The 15390-nt window shown below is 36.1% G+C and overlaps 1 protein-coding gene across 5 annotated transcripts in view; it reads right to left on the bottom strand.

Annotated features, from left to right (window-relative positions):
- The window catches only part of Csmd3 (CUB and Sushi multiple domains 3), a 1035998-nt gene that overhangs the window by 13497 nt on the left and 1007111 nt on the right, over window positions 1–15390 (bottom strand). For all 5 annotated transcript variants that reach the window (XM_040730388.1, XM_040730387.1, XM_040730386.1 and 2 more), the window contains 4 exons: window positions 14253–14326; window positions 7306–7417; window positions 5063–5242; window positions 2370–2435 (listed from right to left, as the gene is read on the bottom strand). In XM_040730388.1, coding sequence (XP_040586322.1) covers window positions 2370–2435; window positions 5063–5242; window positions 7306–7417; window positions 14253–14326 — 432 coding nt within the window. The remainder of the gene's footprint in view (window positions 1–2369; window positions 2436–5062; window positions 5243–7305; window positions 7418–14252; window positions 14327–15390) is intronic.

Genomic DNA, 15390 nt, shown 5'->3' on the forward strand with positions numbered 1-15390 from the left:
GGGTCTTTTCAGAACACAAAATAACTGATGTGTGTGCATGTGCCTATGGGTACAGCTGCCATGTAGTTGGCATCAAGGACAATCTATAGCCCTGAAATTTTTACCTTTGTCAAACCCCTAAATATCAAGTTATGGTTACATGTATGCAATCATATTATTTGATACATTAAAAAAACATTTGAGTGTTTTAAGCTAACAAGAGTACACCTACAAATTGTATGAAGGAAGAATAAACAAAATTCCCTGCCTTAGAAAGTCATTTGCATAATATAAGAGGTTCTTATTTGAAAATATTTAGAGGAGAAAAATAGGAAGATGTCCTAAAGGCTGTATCTGGTAAGCGACTGACTATTAGTAATTGCTGTTTTTCATTGTTTACTTCTCGTCTCAATTGTGATAATTCTTGACTATTCACACCTTTACTAAAAATCAACTATTACTTAATGATCTCATTTCATGAAATTTAGATAAATTAAGACTGTTAATTAAAATATGTGAAAGCAAAACACTCATTTTTTTGGAGATAATAGTAATAGAAAGATGTATGTAGCCATACCAGCAACACCAGTTATATTAAGAAGAGTAATTGGTGGGGTAGAAACCATATTTGACAAATAGTCAAGACAAATATTTTAAATACTTCACTAGTTGCAGACTCCAAGCTTCCGACCATCATAGAACAGAATGGAATGCACGGTGAGACTCTGCCGTTGACTCCAACATGCTTCCCAGATCCTTCTCCTTCCTTGTCCATGTAAAACAACTGAGGAGCAAGAGGCTCACAGTGGTTTGTCCCTTACACTAGCTCAAGGAGGTGAGAGCACTTCCTTCAACTGTCTTTCTTGAGATTAAAAATAATTTAGCACTTGCGAGGTCTTAGCAAATGTGTAAGAACCGTCATCCAACTAAGACAAACAAACATCAATGAAAGATTGAAGAGAGGATCTAACGGCCGCTATTTTTGTTGTTGTGTATTTGGGGGTTGTAATTTAATCGTGTCTTTCTTCATTCACCATCACATGGCCTCTTTTTTTTAACTGATTTTCATTGCATGCATGTAAGTATATATTCACATATATTTCTAAATATAAGCAGTTAAGTCCTAGAACATTACTCCTGTGTGGGCTCAGGGCTGAGTGTCTGGCACTGCACTGAACAACCAGTTCATATACTTCCCTGTCAAAGACTGGAAGAAGTGACAACAGCTCTTAGAGGGGATGTGAGGGAAAAGAAACCCTAATTCATTGTTGTTGGTGGTGGGGGGGTTGTTAACCCATGTAGCCACTATGGTAGTCATTGTGGAGGATTCTCAAAGAGCTAACAACAAATACCGTATGACCCAGCTGTACTAATTCATGAACTATGTCTGCATAGCTCAATATCATACCTCAGATATATTCTTTGCTGCTCTGATCACAATAACTAGGAAATGGAAATACCCTACATGTTTGATCGTCAGCCAGTGGGTAAAGAAAATATGTTGGCCTTGCCCATCAGCTCTTGTTAAAAACATGTATATAGTTAAACTTTTGTATCCAGGCTTCATCACGTTGTTAAATATATGACCATGATTCTGACGATACCACTGCCAATTTTTCATCTTTGACACAATCACTGTGTTCAATTGTGCTACGAAAATAATGCAGCTTAATGTGTCTTAGTTTTACAATGATTGTTCTACATTCTTTTTGTAGATTTTAGTATTTGAAGTTCTTCTCTCTCTGATATGCTGAGAATATATTAAATGATGAATTGGTGTTGATTTACTTCAATGGTCATAAGTTTTGCACTTTAATTTCTCAATATGATTCATTAGTTTTAAAAGGTAGTGTAAAAGAGAATTATCTTAAGTCCATTGATAAATATGACTTGAATATGTTCTGTGATGTTTTACCACAATGTTAAGTTTGATTTGGTGATATTCCAAATACAATTTTCCATGAATAACCCCAAGTCAAATGGGCCCAAATTTCCCTCCTTATATAATGTCCATCTGTATTTCTAATTATATATGGCCCGTACAATGAGTATCATGTTAGATTATTTTTGACTCAAATTCCCTGGCATGTTCCTCTAAAATTTGGCAGATCTCATCAGTAGATCAATGTGGGCCTGCTATGTCTTTAGAAAGAATTTTAACATTATCTTGGTACATGATTATTAAGCCAGTTTTTATCACATTCATTAAAATTGGGATATAATTTTATAATAATTTTTAAATCTAGAAATCCAAGTATTATTTGTTAGTGAACATACATGATCATATCTCATATAGTAAAGCATAAATTTTATCACACAAAATATATCATTAATGGGAAAATTGTAGGTCATTTGAGATACCATGACTTCTAAAACAACAAATTACTTACCACTTAGCTTTGGACTAGGTGTTCCTAATGCAGGTCGAGGGTCTTTCACCAATATTTTGGAGCCAGCTATGGCAACAAAACAGCATTTACAAAGGTTAATATATTACACACAGTGTGATACACTATCAATATTACATAATTTCCTTCAAAACTCTCTGCTCATTCCACCTCAATCAAAACACTTTCTGATTAACAGCTTTAGTGATTACTTCTTTCATAATCCTTTGGGAAAAGGACTGCTATTTAATCCTCACAGGGAACTGTATCTTTGATTAGAGGTGTTGGCTCTTGTTGACAAAAAGGAAAAAAAATGGTTGTGCTGGGTTCACACCTAAAAATCAAAATTTTCTAAAATAATGCACTGTGCACCAGAAATTGAAAGGAAAAGGTAATGCTTTGATTTTGTCAAAGAATGGCTCATGCCAATAAGATCACATGTGAGGCTGGAGAGGAAGAGAAAGTATAGGAGCTATTAGCCACATGGTTTTCCCAAGGACCATGGCCATGTTCTTAAGGACATTTAATGAGAAGCAGTATTTGAAAGGACTAAAAACTGAAGAGAAGAGGTTGGAGTAGCAGTTCCACTAGGGTAAACTGAAAACTACTATCAAATTAGTGACTGTACAACAAAAACAGCAACAAAATGGATTGCTAAGAAAGCTTTGAAAATGTGGAAGGCTTTCAATAGGAAAACATCTATGTTTATGAAGTTTGTAATGTATTTAAATATATGATGGGAGTATCACAGGGAATATTTTTAAAAGGTACTAATTTAAACAATTAAATGAATTGCTCTCCCTTGTAAACGGAAATGCCTTTGAGGGAGTTAAATAGACATGTCACATACAGACTTGAATGTGTAATTCTGAGGCTAAAAGAAGCAGAATGATGATAGGAAAGCTCATTCAGAAATGATTGCCATGAATGGGATTATAAAAGACAGACTGAAAAAGATGAATGGAGACAACAATGGAATCCTGAGGCCTCTAGAAAATCCCAAGTGGAAAGACTTTTGTAAAGGAAACAGAATTGGAGAGCCATCATGTTTTTAAGATATAGAATTTAACAATATTTATGCTAACACTTTCAACAATGTTCAAGGATTGCGTTTACTGATATGAAATGCCATTTGAGATCAACCAGGGCATACATGACCTCTGAGAGACTGCAGCGACAGACATGATACCTGCATGGGTCTACCTCAGTTCTTTTGCATATGTATTATGACTGGTAGCTTAGTGTTTTTGATGAGCTCCTAACAGAGGGAGCGAGTGTATCTCTGACTCTTTTCCCTGCTCTTGGGACTCTTTTCCTCCCATTGGGTTTCCTTGTCCAGCCTTGCTATAAGGGTTTCTGCCTTGTTTTACTGTATTTTGTTTTTCCCTGGCTGCTGTCTCTTGGAGGTCTGCTCTTTCTTATGAAGAGGATATTGAGAAGCAGTGTTTCTGGGGAAGGGGAGAGAAGCTTTGGTTGGTATATATTGCATCAGACAAGGTAATCGATTTTCAATAAAAATTTTAAAACAAAAAGAATAAATGCCATTTGGGTAAGATCACATTTGTACAGCAGAATAGAAGCAAATACTACAAGTATATGTTTTTTTATTAGAATTTCCTCTGTGGTGGGTATTTTAAGAAGGGAAAAACACATTCTGGCAAAGAAAGGAATGAAAACACTTCAAAACTGTGATGAAAATTTGTGCCTGTGGCAAGAGATCAAATACAAGAAGGTCTGAGAAGAAAGCTTAACAGACGTACGGAGGAATTTTTTACTGACCTAATCAAGAACTACAGAAAATCTCCTTCACTGTGCCTTTTGGAAAGGGTTTGTGTGTTCCTCTGGTAAATTCAGTGCATTAGAACCCAGTAGTAATTTTCCTGATGAAGCAGCAACAGGTGTAGACGCTTTACCTAGACCTACTAAAATTCTCACACTACACTGGCTCAGTTCAATTTTATAAAAATTAAAGTGCCAAGTTGTCACTTCAAAGCCAAACTCTGAGAAAGACTATATGTATTCTGAGAGAATGCTATGACATCAGTGGCTGAAAACCATGTTCCCTACCACCCTGGATCAAATAATATACTTTAGAAAGCCCATGCTACATTAGAATAAACTTTAATAGTGAATTGACTGTAGATATAATTAACTTGTGTCATCAGTTAATTCTAAATTTATACTAAGTCCTCTGTGTTACAAGTTTCCTCATAAGAAAATGAGATGAACGTGCAAAGAAAGGTACCACCTATGAAGATGGAGGCAGATGCCACTCGGAGACTATCAGTAAAGGAATGCCAATGATCGCCAGGAGAGAAAATGGGTAGGGAGAGGCTATGTCTCTGGAGATGATAGAATATACCAAGTCCCCTTGACTTTTGTACTTAATACCTACTAAAGGGTAAATTTCTATCATATTTAGGTGACTTGTTTACCAAACCTAGAAAATGACTACATTAAACAAATTTTATAGAGACATTGGGAAGAAGGAATGAAGACGAAAAGAATCAAGTTAGCATTGAAACATTATCAAAGAAATGCCTAAGTATGTCCATTTTTCTGGAAGAAAAAAATGCCCACATAACTTCCAGTGTTGGACTTGGACAACAAATAATTCTTCTTCCAAAAAGACCTAAATAGCCTAATACGTGAAAGCCTTTGCAAAAAATGAATAAGTAAATAAATATAGAAATTACCTTCACAGACAGGAACTTTTCCAGTCCAGGTGTTATCGGATCTGCACACTCTATGTTCCGTTCCCCCTGCTAAGAAGAAGCCGGGCTGGCAGGTATAGATGAGTGTGTACCCATGGGAGGGAAGATCCATTCCTACTACGTTTGCGTGAGCAGGACTCTCAGGCTGTTTACAGCTGTGAGCTGCGTGAACAGCAGAGAATAATACTAATTTTCTGAGATTCACCTCTAAAATTTTGATGCAAAAGTCAAATTAAAAAATTATCCTTACTCTAATTTTATTGTATAACTTTGTATTTCAGAAGTCATCCTAATGAACCAATAAAAATATGTCAAAGTGAATATACACTGTATTGCTTTTATAACCTGGTATTTTGAAATAAAAAGCAGCAAATGAATCTTAAAGCAGAATCCTGGAGTAAAAGTTTTAAAAATTCACAAGCTTATATTATATATATATATTTATTTTCTGGAAATAGACATTTGTGAGTTTTACTATATATTTTTTAAATAAAAACTCATTGCTTGAAGGTAAATGTAGCTGTAGGTTCATTTTATCATTCAGATACTAATGCTATACTATGCAGAAATAAATTTTAATATTTTTAGCATATGGAATTCTATGGCCATGTTTTGGTCCATATGCTAGAAGTATCACTTCATTCATCTTACTTACGTTTTTTGTTTCTGTATTTTTCAAGCCACATTAACTCAAACATTAGTTCTGCTTGGTGTCTGATAAAGACCATTCATTTCTCAACCAGAAATGCTACAAAGAATTTCATGTACATATTTATGTATCTATACAAATGTATAGGTATATACACATATACAACGTAATTCATGTAAAATCAGCCTAAATATGTTCTCTGTAGACAAATTCATTAGATAAAACAACATTCTTCCACTTGTTTCTTCACAGATATTCAAAAAGCTATGAATAATAATTAACATTGTATGTTACATGCTAAACATGGGGATAAATGGCTTACACTTATAATTCAAATATTGACATTAAAGAAGAGGAAGTTGAATCTTCATGTAGCGGTCTCTTTTGAATGACTTTACTTTAAGAGATATATATAGAACCGAGGGCCCCCATGTATAGTGTACACTCTATTGTTGGGCTATAGCACCACTTCACTTTTAATTTAATTATTTTGATACTAGGTTTCCTTGAGTTACCACAGCTGGACATGGACATGTGAGTTTCATGCCAAAGCCTTCTGAATAACTGGTATTATAGACTTTTGTCACAATGTCCACCTCTGTGTATTCTCAAGCTTTGCATACTACACTCACATTTTGTTATTCCAAAGCAATGACCAAGGACAGTAGACTGTACTTAAGTGATCAAATAATAAATGTGGTTCACCAGAGAATGTCAGCTTATTTTGAAATACCCAGTTAAAATATCCCTAATCGTCCTAAAGTACATGTTTCTACGGAACGTTCTTGTGAGGAATTTTGCCATAATAAGATCTAATTCAACCAATGAAGTCATGATGCAAGGTCTGCATATGCAGTCTATTCAAGGGCAATCCCTTATTTATTGTATGGTCCTGACAAGGATCGAGAAAATCTACAAAGGATGTTTGCATTAAGAAAATTTCATAATTGAGGCACATTTCTGATGAGTGTGGGTATTTCCATGTGCTTTGTTATTGTTATTCTTGGTAAGAATTAAATGTGGTGGGAAAAAGAGGTTACTGGGGAAAATAAAAGACAAGTGTCTGGCTAGCTCAAATTTATTCACAACTGTGAATTTAAAAAGATCACTTACTGGTTTTAAAATTGTTTAAGCGATCTGGAAAGTTCGGTTTTTGCATGATTTTTTTTTACCTTATAGTCTCAGAAAACCTTTTCACACACGGTTAATAATCATTATGATTAACTAGTGTATAACATCATGTAGTTCAGAATACTCCAATTTATAGTGCAGACCCATGAACTGAGAAAGTAACCATCACTTAAAATGCCAGATGGTCAAACTCACATCACTATAGGAGCTTTGCCAAAGAAACAAAATTGTACCTCCTGTCTTCTGGCTTATTTGGAAACGCTGCCTTCCAATGATCATGGGGTTTTGATATAATCATAAAATTATATAAATGAAATCTGTTTTACACTAATCTAAATTGATTTTATATGTCTTTTATATGGAAACAAATCTCTTTGTATCATTTGACAAAAAGTGTATAGCATTCTGATCCATGACACATGTCTTGTAAGTGTATGACCCTTACGTAGGCACTCGGGTTGAATTCCACTCCATGTGAGGTCAGGAAGGCAGGTACGTGTTGTAGATCCTTGAAGCAAGTGGCCCTTTTTGCAGTGGAACTGTACAACACTTCCTACCTAGAGTGAATGAAATAAAAGTCATAACATGATTTCACTAAATGGAAAAATCAGTGAACTAGAAAAAAAAACTGAAGAAATCTGTATGACTAAATTGAAAAAATACAATAAAATTTTATTTAAAAGTAAATTGGTGGAGGAAGTGAAGATTAAAAATAATTAGATGTTTGGTCTACAGCATCACAAAATACGAGAGTACACCACATATGCATAAATGTCTCACATTTTTCTCATGAAAATTTTTTAAATTCATACAAAATCTATCATAAGAATCATGAGATGTGAAAAATGACAATGATACAAATAACAAAGACAAAATAACAGACAAATGAAGACTGATTATGACAAAATACAGGGTGACATCATAGCATATGCAGTTGTTGAAGGCTGTAGCTATCATAAAAATAAAATAGATTGGAAGCACAGGAATTTGTATAATGTGTAAAGGATGCAAAATTTGTGTAAATATTAGCAATGGGCTGTTTCCAGACCATTAACACCCACAGCTAAATACTTAATAGTATAATTCCTGATTAGACAAGACTCTGTCTAATCAGGATATCCCATGGAGACTCATATAACAAACTCTTCATGTGGCTTCTAAAGCCCTAAGATTGATAATGATCATAAACGTAGAAAAGAAGAGAACAGGCGAAGGATGCTACTTTGTTTCTGAAGCGCTTGTTGAGCATGTGTGAAACACTCAGTTGGGTCTCCAGCACAATGGCAAGCTCTGCAGAACAAATGACTGTCTGTAATCTTAGAACTAAGAAAGTTGAGGAGAACCGAAGACCATCCTTAACCACATTAGGAGTTCAGGGCCAGCCTAGACAATATAACATTTCTTTCAAACAAACATGACGAAGAACCTGCAGAAGCTAGCACTTTTGTTTTGAGGGGGTGGAGAATACATCTTACTGCTTGCTCTGGATGGTTCAGAAAGATAGGAGCAATGGGAAGGGAAGATTATACAACAGGCCACGATAGAACAGACTGGAAAATCAGTTCTGAAGAGTCTCAAAAGACAGGGGGATGAGTAATAGAGTCTTAACTCTAGTTATGAGGCTGCCATTATCATTTTCGATTTAAGCGGAACAAACACTACATTTGTTTGAAGCAGGGAAGCTAGGAAACAAGTCATCAACTCCTAATATATTACAAGGAAAAATTAACAAGCTATATCAAATGATTAAGAGTGGATAACTAAACCAGTTGTATGTAGGGTTGGCCTCTTTAGAGTCCCTAAAAGGACCCTGAGAGAACTTAGTTGCTGGAGGACATGTCAGAGGAGCAGCAGGTGACAATTGAATTCAGAAGATTTATAAGACGTCAAGGCACTGATGGGTGAACCTCCAAGACCATCACAAGACCAGAGGGCTGTGCCTCCAGAATATCTCTAGTTACTGCTATCCCTTTACATGTTTGCTGCTGCCATTTCTCTGTGGTATCTGGTATGCTGTGAATGACTGCGGGGGAGGGGGATCTCCACTGCCTTTAATTACTGTGATTATTTCATAAAAATATCCCATTCCACCGTGCATTTTTATCTTTGTAGTATTTATGAAGATGATTTCCTCTTAAGTGATACTGTTTAACTGGAGAGATGATTTAATGGAATAAATAGAACTTTGATGACTAAGGTTTTTTTTTAAAAATGTAGTAAGGGATTATGATAGAGGTTAGTTAAGTGGTAAAATGAATATAGGTAAAGGTGGAATATAGTGTTGCCCTCACCCCTGATAAAACCTGGGCTGCAGAAGACAGAAATGTCATGCAGCTAGGACTTAAGAGTTTCTCTTAAGGAGCCACATAGGCTGTGGCTTTGGTTAAAAATTAAGGAAAACAGTTGTGTCACAGAAGCTGGGATTGCTCAAGTATTTTCAAATGTAATATTGGGAGATGTGTTCATGAGTTTCAATGTGCATCATAGCTTTAAAAAAGGCTTTAAATATGGCTTGAGGTTAGGTTAAGGTGTTTTGGCTAATGGCTTTGAGGTAGAAAATCTTTGGGAACAATTTAGAGTTTAGAAAGGCAGACTTTTAATAGTCGAGTGAGGGATTCATTAAAATCAGGGAACAAAACAATGGCAGCCTCGCTACTGCTGGCTGACTCCCTTTCTTGCTAGGATGGCTTGTTGATCAAAGGTGATGATTAATTCTTTGTGCCCATTTCTGCCCTCAGCTTCCTGGTGTGTGTGTGTGTGTGTGTGTGTATAAATAAACTGTTGATGAATGGGTATGCACCCTGAGGATTTAAAGTAGAGCTGATGGACTGTTTTTCATATATCAAATTTTAGATTTGTGATTCTCTTAAGTTTGTTGTATTAGAAGATTACTTTTTGAGATAAGGAATAAAGTGATTGAGCCTTTCTTTGTAGCTGAAAACGCAGCCTGCGAGTAGAAGAACTGGCCAAGAAAAATACCTTGCTTGCTTGTACTGTTATTCAACAAGTACTTGCTTTGACATAAAATTATATAGGTTCTTGGGGATAATTGGTTTTTCACCTGTAATACATTATAAAATGCTTTCTTATGTAAGAGATATGGAGAATACGTTGTTTTTTACTTTTTCTCATTGTAATCATTCACTTAGAAATAGAATATTACCACACTGTAATTTTTATATTGCTTGCATGATTCTGCTGGGGTGTGTAAGCTGTAAGGGAAAAAGGAAAGAAGTCGGAAGGAAAACACCAGGAAAGATGTAGAGGTAAAAGTAGAAGGAAGACACCAGGAGGTAGTGAAGAAGGGAGTCATCAGGAAAGAGAAAGAAGGGAAACAGCAGGGTAGAAGGACAGACAGAAAATGAATCGAGTAGAACAAGCGACAGACAGAAGAGTAAAAAGAAGAACAGAGACCCTTGTTTTTTCTCATCGACTCCACATCTCTACCATGCACAACACTTGACCCTCTGCAGTCAGTGGTTGAGAAATTATTGCTGCTTTCACCTGTGTGCTTTTGTTATCAGCATTAGTCCTGAAATTCTAGCTCTGAGAAATGCATAATACAGATATTTTCATTGAAACACATATACGCATGTGTTTTATAACTTATCATTTCAGGTACTAAGATACCTCTAAATATATTTACCCAAACTGATGTCCGAACATATCAATTTCAGTTACCAAGTGAACGTTACCATCATGATTTGATAGACTATCTTGAGATTTAACAGCTAAAGAGTCAAACTGAAAACATTCAAAGGCTGTAATTACTTTATGAAACAAATACTGACTCCAAATAATGTATCTTCCCTTGTCCAAAATCTACCTACAGAGTTATACAGGAGTTAATGAAGAATGTGTCCCTGGTTCATAATCCATAATTGATCTAGATGTTTAATCAATCACTCTGACAGCTCTCTTTCCCAGCCTCCTGGCCACTGTCCACAATTGACTATTTCAAATGGAGAGCAATCACATTTATAATATTTTTGGGTAGCAAAAAATTATGTTGGACACTGTCATTTCCAGAAGACTATTTAAACATCTGTATCAACAGATGGTATATGCTACATGTTAATAATATCTATGTCCCCAAATCTACTTCATCCCCTTACATGTACAAAATAGTGTAATTCAAAAATGAAAAATGGCTTTAACACTTCAGCGGTTCTTGATTTTTGTCTATCATTTTGTCTATAGCTGTCCTCCTATCGTTACAATTTTACCTCATCACAATGAGATACCTGTCAAATGAGGATGAATTGAAAGACTGCAGGTAACTCTGGGAATCTGGGAGTTTCGTTTTGCTTTTGTTGTTTTGTTTGGGTTTGTTGTTGTTGTTGTTTTCTTTTCCTCCTTTTTTATTCCCAGTGTTTGGGACAGAACCCAGGGCCTTATACATGTGAGACAAATATCCTACCACTGAGCAGTATTCCTTTCACTAAGACAGACACTTTCTGCAGAAGACTGTGAAATAAACAAAGATGACACACTCTCAGAAATGTACCCCACCTAGAAAAAATGGAAATTAAGACATAGACATAGAGTAGAAGAAAAAAAACTATACTGTTATTCAATGCCTAGATTCTAGACTCGAGGCCACTCATTTTCTCTTGGGAACTTGCATATCCTGGTACATGATTTAAAATACCCATGTGTAGATTGATTCTCTTTTGATTTGCAAGCAAGATATGCTTTGCAACTCAAAAATATAAGTTTAACATAAAAAACAATATTTATGTGGTGTCTTCCAAAATACCTATCCTTAAACTTGCAGAATTTTGTATAGTAATGGTTCTATGTAGACTTAGCAAACATGTTTAGTACGTGGATGCTTCTAACCATGCATGTCGATCGTATGCTAGTAAGAAAATTCATGCCTTTAACATTCTCAGTATATTTTCATTATAAAGAAACTGGCACAATACTAATATAATTTGAAACTCACATTTATCTAGGTAGAATATAATAAAATAGAATATATTTATATTTCAAGGTCATGCTAAATTTGGGATAATATTTTTCAATGAGTATAAGTGTAAAAATGCAGAAATTCCATATTAATGATCCTGTTCCTTTTATTGTATTACTAGTCTGAATCCAAGTATTCCCTTTTCAGGATCTCTAGTGATTTTTGAAAAACAAACTAATAAAAATCAGGTGGATTTCAAAAACAGTTACTAATATCAATGTCCTGTAAGGCTGGCTATGAAGCCTGGTGAATTGAGTTTTATCCCCAGGACCCAGATGGTTGAAGCAGAGGACCAACACTTAAATCTGTCCTCTACTTTGCACAGCTGTGCCCTGGGTAAATCTATTAAAATTTCATGTCTGCAAAGGTTGTGCATTCTTTAACCAACACACACGCACGCGCGCGCACACACACACACACACACACACACACGCACGCATGCACGCACGCATACATGCACGCTCAGCTAGAATACTGTCACCAAATCCTGATATGCTTAAAACAAGTCAAATACTGTTTTAGTTTCTTTGTCTTGTTGTTGAGAAGTAATGCTGTGTAACTAGTTCCCTGTTTATCTACAATTAGATCAATTTATAACAGCCTTTTGTAGTGGTATGAGGCCAAGGCTCTCTGAAATACCTATGTAGCAAAGGCAGAAAGGTGCTTTTGCAGTTTGGTATTATCTGGAACATGCTGAAGCAAACCAGAAGAATTGAAAAACACTCTGAAATCAATGTTCACACTGTGCCTGAAAAGTAGATAAGTGGAAACTATTTTTAGCAACAAAAATACGACACTGTAGATGAGCTCTTCCCTTAGAAATGGACATTTTGCAGGCTCACACTGAATTTTCCACCGAATAGGACAATTTAGAAAACCCTGCAACAGAAAGCAATTGGGTAATGTGGAAATTGTCCATTCCCTTTTGGAATCAGCATTGTTTTGGTTTCCCTTTGACCCTTGTAAAACTTCCTAACTCTCTGCATAAAATCTAAATTGGAAAAGGGATAAAAGTGTAAACCTCATGCGAGTGGGCATGCTGACGTGTTCTCATAGGACAACTCAAGTATGTATTTTAGAATCATGGGTTGGGTACAGATTGCTTGTCAGCAGTTTAGCACGTCAATGATAGACATACGGAATAAGCATATGTAGGGGAAAGCTCACATACCCAAACAGGCATGGACAGGGATACATGAGACAGGTGAGAGATAAAAGGGAAAGAGAAATTAAATCTCCCTGTTGGATCCTGGCCCCAGCCGCAGCGGGGACCATAGGGTGCTTCCCAATAAGTGATTTCTATATTCAATAAAGTATCTTAGACCTCCTTTTCAGGAAGCATTGATTACTGCTTTAAGCATATGCTTGCATGATTGGACTACTCTTTGGATAGTTCTTCTTTAGGCTCTCACATCTTCTGATTGAATACCCTTGCTCCCGTACTATAACTACTCACTTCATAAATGCTGCCTAAGGACTTTCTAATTAGGGCTGCCATCAGTTTCCCATTTGTCTCTTTCTCAAGTTCAGTTTGTATGTTTTCTGAAAGCATATTTTTATTTTCACTAACCACCCCTCCTTTCTTAAAGAATTTCTTCACTCATGTGTATGTGAACACAAACATGAGTTTGACATTATTTTCTATTTATCTCAACAATATAAGCTCATGAATCAAATGTGACCAACTTTTGGACAACTTCCATGTAAAAATGGGTATAATTACTGAAAGTCCCCAGTGGAATCCAGCAAGGTAGATGCTTTCAATCTTATACATGGACTGTTGAGACAAAAGAAACATGAACTTGAGGCTGATCTAGAATCTATAGTAAAATCAAATCTCAATGAAGCAAAAAAAAAAAAAAGAAACCAGACAAAAGACAGAAGAAAAGCATGGGTACTTAAGAATTCTCGATAGCATTTTGTTTCTTTGATGATACCTAATCTGAATAGCGTAAAATACATCCTTAAAGCAGTTGTAATTTCCCCTGTAGTATAAGAATGCTGAAGACTGTTTTCCACATTGATTGGCCATTTGTATTTTTTGCAATGAGAATCAGCTATTCATTAGCTCATTCAGCTTCAGAGAAGAACAAAATTATGATATGTGATGGAAAGTGGATAAAATCAGAGAACATTATGTGAAACAAAGTCCAACTCTGACAAACAATACATGTTCTCTTTCATATGTGGGGTATAGAAATAAATAATGTTCATATGACAGAAAGCCATACATGTTATGAAATCATAAGGCAAAATTATTTGTATAAAGGAAGGGAAGCAGCAAGAGGGAGAGATTGGGGACAAGGACATATAGTAGGGCTTTTGAATAAGAATACTTTGCAATATATACATGAAGATATAAAAATGAAGTATATTCCATACTATACTATACAGAAAAGTAATAATCAAATAGTACTTACTTGAAATCCAAATGTATTGTTTTGAGATCCATGCCTTGGTACTCCTGGATTTTCACAGGACGTCCTAGTGGGCTCTAAAGTAAAGAATTGGAACAATAACACTTCTTCATGAACTAACAATAGTGGAAACCACATGCATGAAGCTTGTGTAAGTCCCAGTCAAACAAAATCCCACCATGGAGATGGAAGCTGGGAACACAGCCCCAACCTTAGCAATGTCACGATATAGCAATCACTAGCTGCTTAGAGGGGGAGAAATCATTTTCTCTAGAAGGTATCCCCTTGAGCATCAGCCAGACTCCACTGGGTTCATACTTCCCAGAAAATTTGGGCAGTACAAATTGGTCACAGAGTCACACGAAAAGACAAAGTTGTGTGGGTGGGGGAGGGGTGTGAAACTAGGAATCGTTGAGAAGGTGAATATAACCAAAATAACAAACCGTGGTAGTTTGAATGGCAACGCCTTCCATAATCTTACTCCTTTGAACACTTGCTCCTCAGTTAGGGGTTATGCTGGGGGAGATTTAGGAGGTATAGCCTTGAGGCAGGAGGTGTAGCCTGGGTGGGTTTCTTTGAGAATTTAAGTATTCAACTCACTGCTTGTTCACTTGCTCTGCTTCAAGCTTGTGAGTCAACACCTGAACTTCTGATCTAGATACCGTGTGCGTTGGGGAATATGCCTTTACACTGTGTGATGGAATGCCACTTTGATTTAATAAAGTTATTTGTTTAATAAAGAACTGAAGGACAGAGGCAGGCGGATCTCTGTGAGTTCGAGGCTGGGCTGGACCGACAGCCTCCGAAACAATACAGAGAAACCCTGTCTCGTAAAAAAAAAAAAAAAAAAAAAAGAACTGAATGGTCATTAGCTAGCCAGGAGGAATGAGCTCAGGTGTGACTTCTGGGGGCAGAGAAGGTCAGAGAGGAAGAAAGTGGGGTTGCCAGCCAGAGGCAGAAGGAAGATGGCCAGCACAGAGTAAAGGTCACCAAGGCATGTAAAAGAACATACATTAAAAATATGGTTTGATTTATTTAATTTATAAGAACTAGTTAAGCACAAGCCTAACTGAAAGCCAAGCTTTCATAAATAATAAGTCTCTGTGTCATTATTTTGTGAGCTGGTAGCCCAAAGAAAAAC

This window comes from Mesocricetus auratus, unplaced genomic scaffold (assembly GCF_017639785.1).
Source record: "Mesocricetus auratus isolate SY011 unplaced genomic scaffold, BCM_Maur_2.0 Super-Scaffold_100023, whole genome shotgun sequence".
Taxonomy (NCBI): domain Eukaryota; kingdom Metazoa; phylum Chordata; class Mammalia; order Rodentia; family Cricetidae; genus Mesocricetus; species Mesocricetus auratus.